The sequence below is a fragment of the Carex rostrata genome, chromosome 21, assembly GCF_964058835.1.
Source record: "Carex rostrata chromosome 21, lpCarRost1.2, whole genome shotgun sequence".
Lineage (NCBI taxonomy): Eukaryota > Viridiplantae > Streptophyta > Magnoliopsida > Poales > Cyperaceae > Carex > Carex rostrata.
This window is the reverse complement of record NC_135938.1, coordinates 511,085-525,284: the sequence shown is the minus strand read 5'-3', so window position 1 is coordinate 525,284 and position 14,200 is coordinate 511,085. Positions and strand designations below refer to the sequence as shown.

General features: G+C 32.3%; 2 protein-coding genes, 1 long non-coding RNA gene and 1 other non-coding gene across 4 annotated transcripts; all 4 read right to left on the bottom strand.

The window, feature by feature from the left end:
- Positions 1–3,197: 3,197 nt before the first annotated feature.
- Positions 3,198–4,075, bottom strand: LOC144573195 (uncharacterized). The gene is made up of 2 exons (XR_013517899.1): positions 4,026–4,075; positions 3,198–3,925 (listed from the first exon to the last, which is right to left on the bottom strand). It is a non-coding gene; the product is annotated as an uncharacterized LOC144573195 (long non-coding RNA).
- Positions 4,076–6,537: 2,462 nt separating this feature from the next.
- Positions 6,538–8,564, bottom strand: LOC144573298 (acyl-CoA-binding domain-containing protein 2-like). The gene is made up of 5 exons (XM_078323043.1): positions 8,452–8,564; positions 8,182–8,305; positions 7,804–7,866; positions 7,169–7,246; positions 6,538–6,825 (listed from the first exon to the last, which is right to left on the bottom strand). The coding sequence occupies exons 1-5, from the start codon at positions 8,461–8,463 to the stop codon at positions 6,734–6,736; spliced, it is 369 nt and encodes a 122-aa protein (XP_078179169.1). The 5' UTR covers positions 8,464–8,564; the 3' UTR covers positions 6,538–6,733.
- A 2,320-nt stretch (positions 8,565–10,884) lies between these two features.
- LOC144573695 (small nucleolar RNA snoR143) lies at positions 10,885–11,000 on the bottom strand. The gene has a single exon (XR_013518067.1). It is a non-coding gene; the product is annotated as a small nucleolar RNA snoR143 (small nucleolar RNA).
- A 1,412-nt stretch (positions 11,001–12,412) lies between these two features.
- On the bottom strand, positions 12,413–13,500 carry LOC144573631 (transcription factor WER-like). The gene is made up of 3 exons (XM_078323409.1): positions 13,309–13,500; positions 13,066–13,195; positions 12,413–12,854 (listed from the first exon to the last, which is right to left on the bottom strand). Exons 1-3 carry the CDS (start codon positions 13,439–13,441, stop codon positions 12,413–12,415), a joined length of 705 nt encoding a protein of 234 aa, XP_078179535.1. The 5' UTR covers positions 13,442–13,500.
- Between the last annotated feature and the right edge of the window lie 700 nt (positions 13,501–14,200).

Here is a 14,200-nt window from a genome sequence, read left to right as displayed (position 1 = left end):
CACGAATCTTTTGTGGCGCTTGACGTGTGTATCTACAAACCTCAAAATGTATACATATTCTTCGGCCATTTTTATTAATACCTCAAAAGAAAAAGTTAATTTTAAAAATAATCCTGTATTCTATTTTTTTTCAAAAATAACATAACCGCCTGGCCCACGAGCGGCCCGGTAAATAAACAAACCGCCTGGCCCACAGGCGGTCTCCTAGGGGACCAAACCCCCCCTCCCCCCCCCCCCCCCCCCCCCCCCCCCCCCCCCCCCCCACGGGCGGTCTTCTCTTTTTTTTTTTTAGAGAGATCTAAGTATTTTGATTTAAATAATTTTGTGAAGAAAATTTTTTCTTGTTTAGAGTGTATGTCAAAAAAATAAGACATTTGATAAATTTATGAAGTGATGTCGTAACTCTTTATAACTTTGATTTTATTTGTCAGTTAGATATCACAAGTCTAAATATAACACTAATGAATGACTTGGCCTTTATTCAAAAATTTCCAAGCTCTGACAGCTTGTTGATTTTTTTCTCTTTTTTCGGTTTTTATAATATATGTATAATATATACATATATACATATACATATATACATATACACATATACACATACACATATACATATACACATATACACATATACATATATACATACATACATACATATATACATTACATATATACATATACACATACACATATACATATACACATATACACATATACATATATATAATTTTTTTTTTATATAATATATGTATATATGTATATATAAATATACATATACATATATTATATAGAGATAGGCTAATGTGCTTTCGGTAGCATATGGGCCGAAATACACACGGTCCAAATTTAAAATTTCAAAATTCAAAAAGTCGATCTAAACCGTTCATCTTGTTCGCCATTTTTATTAATATGGAGAACAAGATGAACGGTTCAAATCGACTTTTTGAATTTTGAAATTTCAAATTTGGACCGTGTGTATTTCGCCAATATGCTACCGAAAACACATTAGCCTATCTCTATATAATATATGTATATGTATATATTTATATATAAATATATACATATATACATATATTATAAAAAAAATGAGTTTATAAAATTTTTTTTGTATATATGTATATGTATATATGTATATGTGTATATATATATGTGTATATGTATATGTGTATATGTGTATATGTATATGTATATGTATATATGTATGTATGTATGTATGTATGTATGTATGTGTATATGTGTATGTGTGTATGTGTGTATGTGTGTATGTGTATATGTATATGTGTATATGTGTATGTGTATATGTGTATTATAAAAACCGGAAAAAGAGAAAAAGATCAATAAGTTGTCAGAGCTTGGAAATTTTTGAATAAATGCCAAGTCCTTCATTAGTGTTATATTTAGACTTGTGATATCTAACTGACAAATAAAATCAAAGTTTTAAAGAGTTACAACATCACTTCATAAATTTATCAAATATCTTATTTTTTTGGCATACACTCTAAACAAGAAAACTTTTTCTTCACAAAATTATTTAAATCAAAATACTCAGATCTCTAAAAAAGAAAAAAAGAAAAAAGAGGAGACCGCCCGTGGGCCAGGCAGTTTGTTTATCTACTGGGCCAGGCGGTTAGGTTATTTTTGAAAATAAAATAAAATGCAGGGTTATTTTTAAAATTAATTTTTTCTTTTGAGGTATTAATAAAAATGGCCGCATATTCTTTTGCAAATTGTGAAATATCTAATCATGCATCTCCGTTGAAACATCTCGTTTGTCCAATTGTCCTTGCTTCGTTTAAATGTGGTATCGAAATTGTTCTCATAAAAAAATAAAAATTATGATAATAAAAAAAATTTGTTAGTGGCTAGAGTAGCTCTTGACGTATATTTGAAATTAAGTTATTATTGTCTCTCATTAGGAATAATTCAATAAGTTAGCTTGTTATTAAATTTAATCTATATATATGGGCGGACCCAGCATGTAACAGGGGCCAGTCGTCTCTCTCTGAATTTTGAGTTTTAGTGGTGATCTATTAGTACCGATCGACTTTGTCCTCTCAGGAATTTTTTTTGCACCCTCTATATGTTTGATTTGTTATTCGGGTTAAATTTAGTGTTAAAATTAAAATAAATTTTTTGAATTATGATTGGTAAATAGAATTACAAGTTAAAACATCAGAAATTATAAGTCAAAGCACTGTTTATTTATCGAGTATTCAATTAATTAATGAATTTAAATCTAATTCGCTATTTAAATCCGATTCGATATATTTGTATCCTTGACGAAAATTCTGAATCTGCCCCTGTTTATATAACGAAAAAAGGTCTAACAATTTAGCAGAAGGATAAAATATATAGATAAGAAGATAACTCTTTAAGTTTTAACACGTGTGAATGAAAATAATAAAGTGATGAGAGCAATTTAATTATCTCTTGTATATTCACATTGTGTCTTTTTAATTTTAACAGATATGATGTACATATAAATACTTTATGAATTATTTTATAATACTAAGATGGTTACTTCTAACGTGTAAAACTAAAATATGACCAAAATTATACTATATCATGAGTAAATCCAAATTCATAATTACTTAATTTTAATTTGATGAGCAACAAAAGAAGCATGTAAAGGAACTTGCAAGCTCTATTTGAATTTAAAAATATATATATTATATCATGAGTAAATCTATATGTCAAACTATATCTGAAAAAAAAATAGATCCACAAATAAACTAATTTTCTAACTCTATATGGGATAAATTTAGGTAGATCTACATCTAATAAAGTCTACATTACATGCTACTAGCAGTAGACCTCGCGTTGCTTCGGCAACAATTGTCAAGGCAAGTAGAGAAGTATATAGAGAATTTAAGAAAGAATATAGGATGAATAATGTAGTGCAGAAGCATATAGGAAAAAAAAGGTATATGTAACATAAGTTGTAATGAAATTATACGAAAGTTCCAATTTTAATGTATTTAGAATTTAATCTCGCATCAGATAATTTTAGTGTTTGGTTTGGTTCATTTGTTGGGTTTAAAAGAGGGGTGATAGTCCCCGAGTAGCTTGTTATTCCTTTTAATTAAGTACTTGGAAACACAGTTTATTTTTTTACATAACAATTGCTACTGTATGTTTCCGTTAAAAAGTAGGCAAAATAATATGTACAACTACAATATACAAAGATGTGACTATTCTTGGGGGCTGGTGTAGTTAATTATTTTCGCCTTTTTCTTTGCTTTACTGTACTTGTCCATGCTGCAGAAAGTAAAAAATGTGTTAGTGTTGAGTATAATTGTCTTATGCTATACTTAATTTTTGACGGTATCTGTGTTGCAAACATCTTTGCTATCAATTTCTGATTACTCCTTTAACCTGTTATATTCTACAACCTTATTAGCAGAAGGAAGTAAAGTTACACTACTTCAGAGGAGAAAAAGGATAAAAAACAATGGTTTGAATTTTTTCAGAGACAATTAGAATTGGGGCTCAAAATGAGATTTTCTTCATGTAATCTATTTATGTTGGTGGTGAAGTTGTGTGAGGGGCATTTACTTGGTTTGTTCCTAATTAGCGAAGGTTTTTGTATAACAGGAATCCATGCAATATTTTGATCTGTTGAAAAACATCACTGGTTTTAGCCACATTACCAGTAGTTGGTCTAGTGGCTACCACAGATAATTTTGTTGTTTTGTCACAGGTTAACCTAAATAATATTAAGGTTCTTTAAGAAATTAAAAATGGCTTGAAAAACGTCAGGTAAGTAAAGAAAAAATTCCAAGAAAAAGGCTAACCCCTGCCATAGAATTTGTAATCTTTCGAAGCTTATCAGAAGAAGAAAATGCCATTTTTAGAGGCCCGAGTCCCACCTAAATAGTATCATTTTCCCGATAAGATAATTTTGGAAGATCTACTCTCTTTAGATGCACTATATATCCCATTACGAAAAGATTCTAGTAAAAGGAATTAGAAGTGGTTTTGCAAGAACAAAGTAATTATTTTGTTTTAAATGTTTTGTGAAGTCCTACCTTTTGAAGTTCGCTTGGAAATGTAGTATGAATTCCAACCCAAAAGAGATTTTAATATAAGCAAAAATCTGACTAAAGCCTTTAAAGAATAAAAAATAAGCCAAGAAATAGTACAAAAAAAAAGGAATTGATACTTTAGATACATTAATGGGAAGACATTTGGCGTGATCATCAGTGGTGTGTTGCTGTGCTATTCCTCAGCATCGTGGTGTTGTGCCCCTGCCAATGCAATTTGTGCACTTGGTGCTTCTCATATCTGTTTTATGCATGTAACATAATGTACTTATAATTAATCATGTGTAATAGCAGATAGATAGTTAGGTTTTATTTTGAAGTTTAAAAAAAAAATGTAATTTACAATCCGAACCCCTTCTGTAGACTCATGTTGGTTGAGGATAACATACCACTTATTTAAAAAAAAAAGTGGCACATATTCAATTGTTCCAATTCATTGTTGTCCGGCAGTGTCAGATTTCTCCAGCTATTAATCAGGTTTAAAAAATTTCATTTCTTCAAATTTTACAATGTTGTCACCTTTTTTTTTACTCTAACAAATTTGACTTTTCAAATTTAGTGGCAATTTTATTAGTTATTCGTAACTTAATATAATTATTCTTTAAAGAAGCATCTATATAAATATGTTGTGCAACTATACTTTTATGAAGCTTCAATTTTGTAATTATTAATTAATCTTCAATTCGACCAACTTACTCAAAGTCGATATATATGCAGCAATCTGTTGTAAAATATATTAAAATAAGCATAAGATGTTAACCTAAAGTAGTACTTAATTAATATTTGCAATTGCCCTCGACACAATATATAGTTAACAAATAATTTTTGAACAAACAAAGTATCTAAACCAACGAAAGCAACCAAATCTATTTTGTAAAAGAGGAGAGAGTGTCAAAGAAAGGTGACATTGTTGTAGCAGATAAGCTCTTGACGACAGGGAAATTGCAGAAAAGAAACAACGGCAAAATCGAGCGGCGGTGGAAGAGAAATCTCGGCGGAGATGTACAGTGGCGATCAGAATAGAGAGAAGAGAGAAGAGAGACGGAGAAGGAAATCTATCTTGTGCTGATGGAGAGAGAGGAGAGACGAACAACGAAATCGATTTTGTGCTGGAGGAAAAAAGGGCAAAGCTTTTTGGGAGAACAATTTATCACCAGATGGAGGAGGTAGAAACTGGAAAGTTCTTTTATAAATATCTCCAACAAATCTAAGAAAATTAAATTAATGACGTAAGAGGATCCCACTTCTCGGTGTTACTGTAGATGATATGGAAGTAACATTATAAATAAATCTATAGTTTCAACTGAACATGAGAGTGAATTTAACATGACATCTTTCTTCATTCACTTTTCAGTGTTACTTCCATATCTATTTATAGATATATAATTTGGGTTGGGAAAGTTACTTGTCGGATGACACTGTTCATCTACAGTAACTTTCTCAACTCATATTATATATCTATAAATAGATATGGAAGTAACACTGGAAAGTGAATGAAGAAAGATGTCATGTTAAATTCACTCTCATGTTCAGTTGAAACTATCCAATCCGTATTGAAATTTGTGTGCACTTAATAATTACGAATTTGTATGCGAATCGGATAGTTTTGATCTAACATCAAATATAATTTGATATGATATTCATCAAACCGCCTTTGATTTTAGCAAAGAAGAAGGTTCGGAAGAAAAATTATAAAACAATAGCTTTGAAGAAATATAGCCTCCAACTCTACAAGGATTAAAGGGGAGGTAGTACAGTTAGTTAGAAAAAAAGTCGAAATTTTTAAATATACCATGGTTCAAAAAAAGATAAACCTAAACACCATTTTCAGTTCAAAGTCACATGAGAAAAAAAACAAAAAAACAAAAAAAAAAGCAAAAAAAACAAAAAAAATGGGCCGCTGCCCCTAGATGCGGCCCGCAGAAAAGTGGCCGCATCTAGGCGATGCGGTCATGTCAAAATTCGAAAATTTTCCAAACCGGAGTGTTTGGGTTTATCTTTTTTGGAATGATGGTATATTTAAAAATTTCGGAAAAAAAAATCTTAAGGTTGTTGTACTCAAAAGTTGAGAGTTTGATTCTCTTTTACGACTTCGCAACTTATACAAAAATTTTCAAGAAAAAAAAATCTATAAAAATTAAATCTACTAGGGATAAGGTTGGAAAAAGGAAACATTTAGAGAATCAATGAGCCATGCTGACAGGATAATGTTTAAAAAAAAAAATTGGACTAATAAATCCTTTGATGGGCCAATGCAGTCCCAAAAAAAATCTTTCATAAAATTTGCTGATTTTATGGTTAATTTTTAGAAAATATATACCTTCTCGATTATTGCACTTGTGTGAATAATTAAAAAACTTGAATGCCTCGATGTCTTTCTTGAAACCACTTTGAAGCCAACAAATTTAATCATTAGCTAATAGGAACCATGATAATTTTCTTTAAGGTTCTCCTTTTAACATTTTTGAAATTAGTTTTTCATAATCCTTCAGAAATATATGGATAAATTATTTTGCATACTTAATTTCATCTGAAGTTACAATATGGTACATATAACTACAAATCATAACTGCGCATTCAAATTCAACATTATATATTTCTTGTTGAAGCGATCAAGGGATCCAAAGATAACATTATAACAAGTACAACGAAGCAAATAACACTTAATTGATGAGAAAACACAACGAATCCATTTAAGAAGCGGTAGCTCCGGCGGCGACAGCGGCAGCCATTAGTTCCTTCACCTTCACGATGTATTCTTGCATTCCTTCCTCCTCCGATTGACCTAAATTTATAATTTCACACATTGTCATTCAATTATTATCAAAAGTTTAAATAACGTTTATCGCGTCATAGCAGAATGACTAAAAAGACAACGCTATATCCAAATAGTGCTGCTATATTGCAAAATAGCGCGCTATAGTATCCATAACGTCATGGTTTTTATGGTCCGAAAACGCTATAGCACGCTATTTAGAACCTTGATTATTATTTGCATTGTCATTATTATTATTGTTCTGATGCTATTATTATTTGATGAATAGAGTTAAAAATTAATGCATAATTAATTTTATGCTTCAATCTAAAGACAAAACTAATAAATTTGGGCCTCTAATTAAGAATTGAACCTGCGACGGCTTCAGCGGCAGTTAGTAGTTCCTTCACCTTGGCAATGTATTCTTGCATTGCTTCTTCCTTCGATTTATCTGAATTCATAATTTCATACCTTGTCATCGAATTATTATTATTATCGTTGTTATTGTTGTTGTTGTTGTTTGAGTATGATTAAATTATATTATTGGTTTGTGTTCCTATCAAGCTCCATATAATTATCTTTGTTTTGAAAATCTGAATAATTCGAACCACTCAATATAATCTTCACACTAAAATGTACTCGGAGAACAAATTTTATATTATTTTGGTTTATTTACTATTTAATTAGATAAGTACAAAATTATCATTTTGGATGATTTAGAATCTTGTGAAAACAATGGTTTCGTACCTATCTAATAAAATGGTAAAAAATTTCAAAAAATATAAAATTTGATCTCCAAACATCTTTTAATATGAAAAATCATATTGAGTGATTGAAATCAACTGTTTGAAATTTGAAAATATATATATATATATATGAAGCCTGATTAGAGTACAAAACCAACGATATATTTTAAACCTACTCTTATTATTTTATTGTTATAATTGTCATAATTTGAATTGACATGATTGGTATTTATTTTGTTGGTAGCGATAAAGGGATAGATACCTTCGACAGCCTTCCATGCATCCCATTTGTATCTATTGATCGTGTTAAATCTGTTGGGACGGGCTACAAAAGCAAAAATTGAACAAATTTGTATATAATAAACGAAACTAAAGCTGCTAAAACATGTTTGTATTTGAAATGTTGTTCCTATAAATTGAGGCATCTTAGAGTGGAGTGTACTTCAGAAGAGAGACCTTGTTTGTTGTTTGAGAACATTCAAATTTGATGAAGAGAGAAGGGAGAAGGGAGAAGAAAGATTCAAAAATTCTTTACACTGCCTTTCTCTCCTCTCAGATCAGAGATCTTTTCTTTTCTGAAGCTGAAGCACAGTCTTAAAATATAAAAATAAAAATAAAAATGATAGAAAAAGTGGCATACGGGTGGTGACAGGCCCCTCTGTTGCTTGTTTGTAAAGAGAGTACAGTATCAATCTGTCTTCATCACTTGGTGGTGGTGATTCTGGCAGTTGCTTCACAATTTTTACTACTTGCTCAAATTCTTCCTAAAATTTCATGGTGAAAATTAATTTATCAGCTAAAAAGAGAGTGAGAGTGCTTCTGTAAAAGGCCTATTTATATATTCTTCCTTTGAAAATATGTTGAAGCAAGAGCTAGTTGTTACAAAATTGATGATCAGGAAGAACATTACCTGAAGACCCATTTCTCAGTGGTGGTGGTGTTTTGGTTTTAATTCTTCTCAACTGCATGCAAATTAATTAAGCATATGGAAATGGAAGTAAGAGATGGTGCACTGCATCTGCATGTATCCGGCTTGCTTTTTATAACAGGAAAGCAAATAAATGTTGTACAGCTAAAAGCCTAAAAATGTTGACCTTAATTTGAAGAATAGGAGACTTGGTCTGTTGGTCAGTTGGTCACATTATTATTATTATAAATTATAATTGATGATGATTAGATACATTACCTTATATTATAAATATTGGTGGGTCCCACAACCTTAGCCTCTAGCCCTCTACTATCAATAATAAATAAGGACAACCTGGCTAGCTTGTCTTGTCGCCTTATTTCTTTCGTAACACTAACACATTATTAATTAATTAATTAATTAATTATCGGAAGCAACTGCGAGGCTATGCTATTTAATTTACCCTGTAACATCCGGTAATTTTATTAATTTTCTGAAATTATTGTGGATTTAAACATAATTTTCTAAAATTAAAGGTTTAATGTGCAAAACTTTAAAAAAAAGTTACCAACGTGTCACCCATGCCACGTGGCCCCATGCATGAAATATTTTGTGATGCCAGCATGAAATTTTGTGACCGCCATTAATTCGAAACTTAAAAAAAAACTAGTTACCAACGTGGCACCCTTGCCACGTGGCCTCATGCATGAAATTTTTTGTGATGCCAGCATGAAAATTTTGTGTCATTCCATAACTTCATCCCCTCTCAATTTATTATAGAACGGAAAGAAAAGTGAAAGGAAAAAAGAAAAAGAAAACCGAAATTAATTCTTGGACTTTTCTAGAATAGATACTTGTCTTTTTCAAAAAATTAAAATTAATGACATGATCAATTTGCAGCAGCGCTGTGTGAAAATTGAAATGAAGATGGATGATATATATATTATATTGCAACGTGTTGGTATCCGTGCATCCAATTTGTAAATTTCTTTCAGCAATATAATAAATTAATTAAATAGATATTGATCAGTTATAGATGTTGACAACAACCTACAAGGCTACAACTAACAACTAACAACTAACAACATTCAATTTATAATATTACGTACGTTGGAAGACACTGACATATTACATATACGTTCATATCACAGTCAAACCAATATACCAACACATTGCATTTTTATTATTTTTATTTTAATAATTTTACATCTAGCATCCATTAATTTTGCCAACTATCCACGAACAATCTTTTTTTTTCATCGAGAGATGATACATCAAAAATACTAATAAATACTAGACTAATGAGGGACAAAAATAAATATTGAAATATCTGACGACCAACAAAGAACAACTGCGCAGCGTGATACATTTGACAATTTACAGAATGAAATTTTAATTAGATGGTAAATATTGTGATAATAATGGTAAGACTTACCAAACCATCAAAATCTGCTCTGAAAATTGACAACACTAAAATGGTTCCAAATTGCCAATGATTTCATAGTTGTCATTAAATTTAATGGTGCCAAATTGGCAATGAATATGAAAATTAAAAGAAAAAATCCGTCTGAAAAAGTCAGAAACCGGCCAATGGAAAATTTATTGGGTTGAGTGGGTATGGAAATATAACACCTTCAAATAAAAGCATCAGTTAATTACTTGGATTTGGATATCACTAACACAAAACTCTCTCATACTGTACTGTCATACAGTTGGACATCACATCACCTCACCAAAAATAAAAATAAAAACAAATAGCTATCATTTTCTTCTTCTTTTCCTACCTACGTAATTTCTGACCGACAATCATCTCGCACCAAATTTGTCTCTCTATATATAAGTTTTTTAATGATTATTCAGCGATGAATAACTCTGAAATAATTATATAACATAAAAATTTATAAAGGAAATACACATGCCAAATTAGTTTGCTAAGACAAACCAAAATGTCTTTGCAAAGGCGCAAGTCCAGATAGTTCATAAATTTCAAATGCAATTATCACCCATTTAATATCCTGAAATCTAAATAAAAGGAGCCAGCCAGGCCAAGTAAAATAACTGTGGTGAACTCTGTAATTACTGTTCAAAAAAGTATTATGCTTCAAACCCCTTAAAAATATAATTACTGTTCAAAATCTTAAAAAAATGGGGGCAGTAATCCTCCTGTTCCTATGAAGCAATGGCCCCTGCTCCAAAGAACCAAAGAACCAAAGAACCAAAGAACCAAAGAACTGAAACTGTAATCAGCCCGGCCCCTGTGGGCTGTGGCACCATCTCATGGTTTCTGGCCACTTCCATTTTTACACTGTTTTTACTATATGCATCTTCGCTCGGGCCCACATGTCATCCATATATCTCAGCGGGCCCCATACAGATGCATGAAAAATTCAATTCTAGTTTGAAATTAATAGATAATGGTAATGATAATGGTAATGGTAATGTGAGATAGATTTAGTAGACAAGAGACATGGAAAGGTCAAGTGTCTGTGGATCTAACCCTACGGTTGTCTGGCCGATGCTGACATCCTTTCTTTTTTCTTCAAAGAGAAGAAAGAAACGAATTCAGCGTTTTATCTATGCACCTGTTTACGAATTCCACCATTATTAAGTAGTGAGATCCTTCATAGTAACAGGTGCTATTATACAATTTCTACTACAAAATTAGGATCTAATCGGAACCAAGCAATATCCGATTAAAACTCCATGTGGAATCTGATCGAGGTAATGAAAAAACATGAAAAAGGCAAATCAAATTTAACACACGATTGCTAAAATCACACCGGATTCCATTCAATTCAATCCAAGAAAAGATAAACTTGTTATGCAAAAATTTACCGATGAACAAAAATATCAGAAATTGAGACCGACTAGGGTTTATGGCGGCTGCTGGGAAATGAGCATTTTCCATTGCTTTATAGTTCATAGGCTCTCTCTCCGATCTTATCCCCTCCCTCCAACGCTGTACAGAAACACTCATTAAGTACCAACCGTCCGATGAGGAATAATTAAGCATCTCAGTGTATTTCCAACCGTTAGATATTTTCTTCACTGAATGATGTTGCAATAAGAAAAATTGATATGATATTTCTGAATCTCTGATTGCTAATCCGGGCCGGGCCGGGCCTACAATAATGACCTCGACAAGGCCCATACATAAATAACATATATTCCTTATTTAAACCCAGCACATTTTAGGTATTTGAAATACTAAAATCAATTCTTGTCTCAGTATGATCAAATCTAGGTAACCAACCATAAGAGCAATTGCTTTAACACAGGGATCTTGAATAAAAATCTGAAAACAAAATAATGGACGCTGCAATGAAGCCAACAAGGAAGGTGGGCTAGTTAGGAGTATGTTCAATCATCTACGTCGAAGGCAGCAATCCTATCTTTGATCGACAACTTGTACAATAAATCTGACCTCATAACTCCTTGGCAAGAGGAGGCAATTTGCCTGAGCAGAAAAAAAAAGATATAAGATCAAGCTGCTCTTCACAAATTTCTATTCTACATTAATTGATTCTGAAGCTATTGCAGTTCAGAGTCTAGTTATTGTACACAAGATCAGAACTCAGAAGTGTATATCTGGCCGATTAGAAAGAGAAAGCGTGTTATTTGTAAAAACAAAACACACACACACACACACACACAAAAGGAAAACTGAAAAATAGAAAAGGTGGAAGCCATTGCTGATCCCGTTGCTGGTCCACTAGACTAGCCGATGCGGTTAATCTTATTTTGGAAATTGACATATTAAATTACTAGTAAAAAACAATTATATAATTAAGACCTTACGGAAACTCAATCAAATAGGGATGTTTTTAGAGAAAGAGGGAGAAAATAAAAGTAGAATTAATAAATCTGCAACTCAATCTCCATCTGTGCCTCCAATTCTACAAATCAAGGTTGTTAGCTAGGTATCTTATTAATTCACTCATGAACAATTAATTTATCCAACATTTCAGAATGAGAAAGGATCCCAAACATTGTTCTCATCAAGCAATGAATATATACGCCCATCGTTTTGCGACTCAACGTTTTTGTATATTCTGGCGTCACTGCTTTCATCAAGGGAAAAATTTCCAGCACAAGAACTCTTCATCAACTCAGGAGCACAAAAATTGTGACATTTACTGCCAAGTCGATCAAACGAAGTGTCTTCATGCGGTATCATAATGCCAGAGTCGTCATTTTTGCAATTATTGCTTTGTTCGGAGTCACATGTTTCGATGCATTTTACTGCAACTGCAATTGATTGGTTAAAAGTAGGCACCATGGTATCTCTCGACTGCAGTTGATTGGTTAAGGTTTTGGCGGTGAGCTTTTTCCTGAGACAGGTGTTCCAATAATTCTTTATTTCATTATCAGTTCGTCCCGGTAACCTTCCTGCTATTAAGGACCACCTGCATGGACAAAAGATAAAACTCAACACAAATTTTTTCTTGCAATTGCATGTAATATCATTTGGTTCTAACAAAATTAAGAAAATCAATTAGAAGTAAGTAACTTTGGTAACTCAACTTGATAAATGTTGCATTGCTGGTACTAATTTTGTTCTCATAATTATATTGGAGAGCAGATCTATAAAGAATGAAATTATGCCAAAAATGGTACCTGTTCCCAAGAAGGTTATGCAGCCTGATGATCAAGTCCTCTTCTTGCTCTGTGATGTTGCCCCTCTTTATATCCGGTCTCAAATAATTCAACCACCTCAGCCTACAGCTCTTACCACACCTACTTAGCCCTGAATACAACATTATTTATGCACCAGTTCATCGTAATTTCCTTTTAACAGTGTCTCCTCACTGATGTATATATAGATGTGGGTTCAAATTAAAGATATGACAAAATGCGTACCAGCGTTAATGGGTAAACTTCGCCATTTGCCGATGCCATGAGACATGATGTAATCATAAAGGAGTTTATCTTCATGTGCTGTCCATGCCCCTCTCTTCAGATCCCCCTTTTCATGAATTTTCTTTCTTACCATATTTTTTCTTCCACTCAGCAGCTTCAACAACAAGTTGTAGCTTGTAGGTTAGGTGTGGCTCTTTCTTGTACAAATATAGCAAATGTACAGATTTCAGTCTTTTATTTAATTTTGTAGCTAGCCCTAAAGTCATTTAATGTGGGCACTTCACTAGCAGTTTTGGACAAGTGTTGACAAATCACAATAAGGAAAAATGGAAGCTGTAATTTTCATAGAAAAAAAAACCTTTATTTCGGTATACCCTTGTGGATAGTCACTTTTTAGATACTGCCCCATTCTTGTAGATGTGATCAGGTCATGGAATTGTTGTAAAAATTGAATGGCCAATTAATTCATGATGAATTAAACATACTATATATATGTTCAATGATTTGCTTAAATTGAATGCACTGGAATGACAAATGGGACAATAAGCAAACGGTAGACCCATTAATTGGTAACCTGTTTGCCTAACTAGTGTTAATTAGTTCCAAAATTAGTCCAAACACCTAGCCAGGTGATCCAGTAGTGCATGCATTTTTATTTCCTGATGTAGCTGTAGGAACTGTCAATAATAAATTTAGATACCAGCAGACAGAGAGAGAGAGAGAAAGGGAAAGAGAGACAGAGAGAGATTAGAAATTTAACTGTTAATGAGACAAGACTGAAAGCGGTATGAGGATCAGTGAGGAGGGTGGCACATTGTTTTCTACTTATTTAGCAGAGCATTTACAAATCATGGGTCAAGTTAACAGTCTCCCATCCCATCCAGGCATGTAA

What these genes read in the sequence shown, in the direction of transcription:
- LOC144573298 (XM_078323043.1), bottom strand. An exon ending in TGCATGGAAGGCTGTCGAAG is followed by an intron (nt 7,247 to 7,803) that starts GTATCTATCCCT and finishes TTATGAATTCAG; the next exon opens with ATAAATCGAAGGAAGAAGCA. An exon ending in TGCCGCTGAAGCCGTCGCAG is followed by an intron (nt 6,826 to 7,168) that starts GTTCAATTCTTA and finishes TTATAAATTTAG; the next exon opens with GTCAATCGGAGGAGGAAGGA.
- LOC144573631 (XM_078323409.1), bottom strand. Translation starts at nt 13,441, where the DNA reads ATGGTAAGAAAGAAAATTCATGAAAAGGGGGATCTGAAGAGAGGGGCA. An exon ending in AAGTTTACCCATTAACGCTG is followed by an intron (nt 13,196 to 13,308) that starts GTACGCATTTTG and finishes TGTTGTATTCAG; the next exon opens with GGCTAAGTAGGTGTGGTAAG. An exon ending in CATAACCTTCTTGGGAACAG is followed by an intron (nt 12,855 to 13,065) that starts GTACCATTTTTG and finishes TTGTCCATGCAG; the next exon opens with GTGGTCCTTAATAGCAGGAA.